The 2406-nt window shown below is 41.1% G+C and overlaps 1 protein-coding gene across 1 annotated transcript in view; it reads left to right on the plus strand.

Moving 5' to 3' along the window:
- The window catches only part of PKHD1 (polycystic kidney and hepatic disease 1 (autosomal recessive)), a 507823-nt gene that overhangs the window by 26069 nt on the left and 479348 nt on the right, over positions 1–2406 (plus strand). Inside the window, 2 exon segments of the mRNA XM_011981329.1 lie at positions 666–780; positions 2067–2345. Coding sequence (XP_011836719.1) covers positions 666–780; positions 2067–2345 — 394 coding nt within the window.

Here is a 2406-nt window from a genome sequence, read left to right on the forward strand (position 1 = left end):
ATCAGAAAATATTCTTGGTATTTATTTGGGCAGTCTAATTAGTTCCTTAACTATGTCTGCCTATAATATTAGATTGCTGGAATTTAAATATTAAAAATATGATCTTTTAAAAAATGTTTTATGAAATTGCCTGTAATCTTCTTCAAAGCTGCATTTGATGGGTTTTAATTTGAAATTCTTGACATTTTGAATTGACTCTTATCTGTGGATCATAATATTTTTAATTAGAAAAATACTCTTTGCAGGTGTTGTGGTTGCTGGTAAGCTCAGAGCAAACTCTGATAAGCAATCTGTCTTTATTTCTAATAATAAGAATCATACTTACTATAGATTGAGCTTCTACCATGACCCAGGGCCTGCAATAGCTGTGTTAGGTGGTTTTATCAGCTAAGTCTCCATATAGCTGTGTGCTGTGGCTACAACTTTCCCAAACATGACACAACAGCAAGGGGATTTGTGTCCAGTGTAGAGACGTATTGGGCTATTGAGACTAGGCAGGTACTATATCTCTTTCTAGAATACTCTGGACAATCATGTGGCATAAGAATCAGGTTGTTCTTCTTCATTACCATAAAAGAAGATAAAGTACAAGGGCAACTATTTGTTGGTTCAGTGATTCAGGCCTTGGTTACTCTTGCTTGACTCTATGTTCTTCCGCTTTACAGAGCACGGCTCAGTGGGTTCTTTGTGGCTCCAGAGACAAATAATTACACTTTCTGGATTCAGGCAGACAGCCAAGCTTCCTTGCATTTCAGTTGGTCAGAGGAACCAAGGACCAAGGTATTCACTGTCTTCTTATTTTCCTTTTCTCTGTTGCCAGTCCTATACCCATGAAGAAAGAAAGAATCAAAGTTAAGGCTCTCTGGTTTACAGATAGTTTTAACATGCCATTGGATGATCAGGAACTTTAATTGTTGAAAAAGAACTTGGTTGAATGTGAACCTACTATTTATTGAGCACTCACTGTAAGCCAAATGTTATGCTACATCTTTTATAGACCTTGTCTCTAGTTTTCACTGCATCTCTGCAAAATGTATGTATATATGCATATATATTATGTATATGTTTGTGTGTATATATACATATATACCAAAGACATGTGTATGTATCTTTTCCACATGAAGAAATTGAGGCTTAAAAAGATTGTGTGGGCCAGATGTGGTGGCTCATGCCTGTAATCCTAGTGCTTTGGGAGGCTGAGGCAGGCAGATCACTCGAGCCCAGGAGTTTGAGACCAGCCTGGGCAACATGATAAAACCCTGTCTCTATTAAAAACACAAAAATTAGCCAGGCATGGTGGTGCATGCCTGTAGTCCCAACTACTTGAGGGGCTGAGGCAGGAGGATCACCTGAGCCTTGGGCAGTTGTGGCTGCCATTGCACTCCAGTCTGGGCAACAGAGTGAGACCTTGTCTCAAAAAAAAAAAAAGAAGAAAGAAAAAAGAAAGATTGTGTGCCCAATTCACTTGGATAGCAAAAAAGCACATTCAGGATTCAACCCCAAATTTACCTGACTCCAAAACTTGTGCCTTTTCCACTAATTTTGGGTGGAGATGTAGGCAGCTATATGTAGGAATTCCCCATCAACATTGAAGGATAAGAAAGGATACCTTTAACAGCAGCCAAAATGCAGTTATGCCATTGACAAAGAATCACAATATTTTCCTGAAATTATTACTATGTTTCTCTGAAATTGGTTTGCTAGTTGGTTGGAGAAATGTCATAGATTTTGATGTGATCAAGTCATTCCAGGTCTCTGAAGGGCTTAATACTACCTTCTCCATAGTGTCATGTAATCCCAGGGTTTAGGTTGGTTGTTCCTTCTGTGAACATGGCCCATCTAGTCTCATTTGAGTACTACTCAATGGAAAGAGATGATAGATAGACAGGCAGATAGAGAGCTGGAGAAGCGTAAATAACCACGGGGCTGAGGTAACTGGGTTAATATGTTAAAAGGCAGATCAGTTCAAAACTCTCTTGTTAGCAGCAGTTCAGACACTTAGTGTTTGAGAAAGAGATGCCTGGAAGCTTCATAGTGTTGATCATGATATGCTTATTTGGGCACAGGTGAAAGTGGCCTCCATCAGCGTTGGCACTGCTGACTGGTTTGACTCCTGGGAGCAGAATAGAGATGAAGGGACCTGGCAGCAAAAGACTCCCAAGTTGGAGCTGTTGGGTGGAGCCAAGTACTACCTGGAAGCAGAGCATCATGGGATAGCCCCAAGCAGGGGAATGAGGATTGGAGTCCAGATTCACAACACCTGGCTGAATCCTGATGTGGTCACTACTTACCTCCGAGAGAAGCACCAGATCCGAGCCCGAGCCCAGAGACTTCCAGAAGTACAGGTCTGTGTGTCTTCCCAGTCGCATGGAGCTGAACTCTGGAAGGAATAAAGTCCCGCATAGC

Source organism: Mandrillus leucophaeus, unplaced genomic scaffold (genome assembly GCF_000951045.1).
Source record: "Mandrillus leucophaeus isolate KB7577 unplaced genomic scaffold, Mleu.le_1.0 Scaffold223, whole genome shotgun sequence".
Lineage (NCBI taxonomy): Eukaryota > Metazoa > Chordata > Mammalia > Primates > Cercopithecidae > Mandrillus > Mandrillus leucophaeus.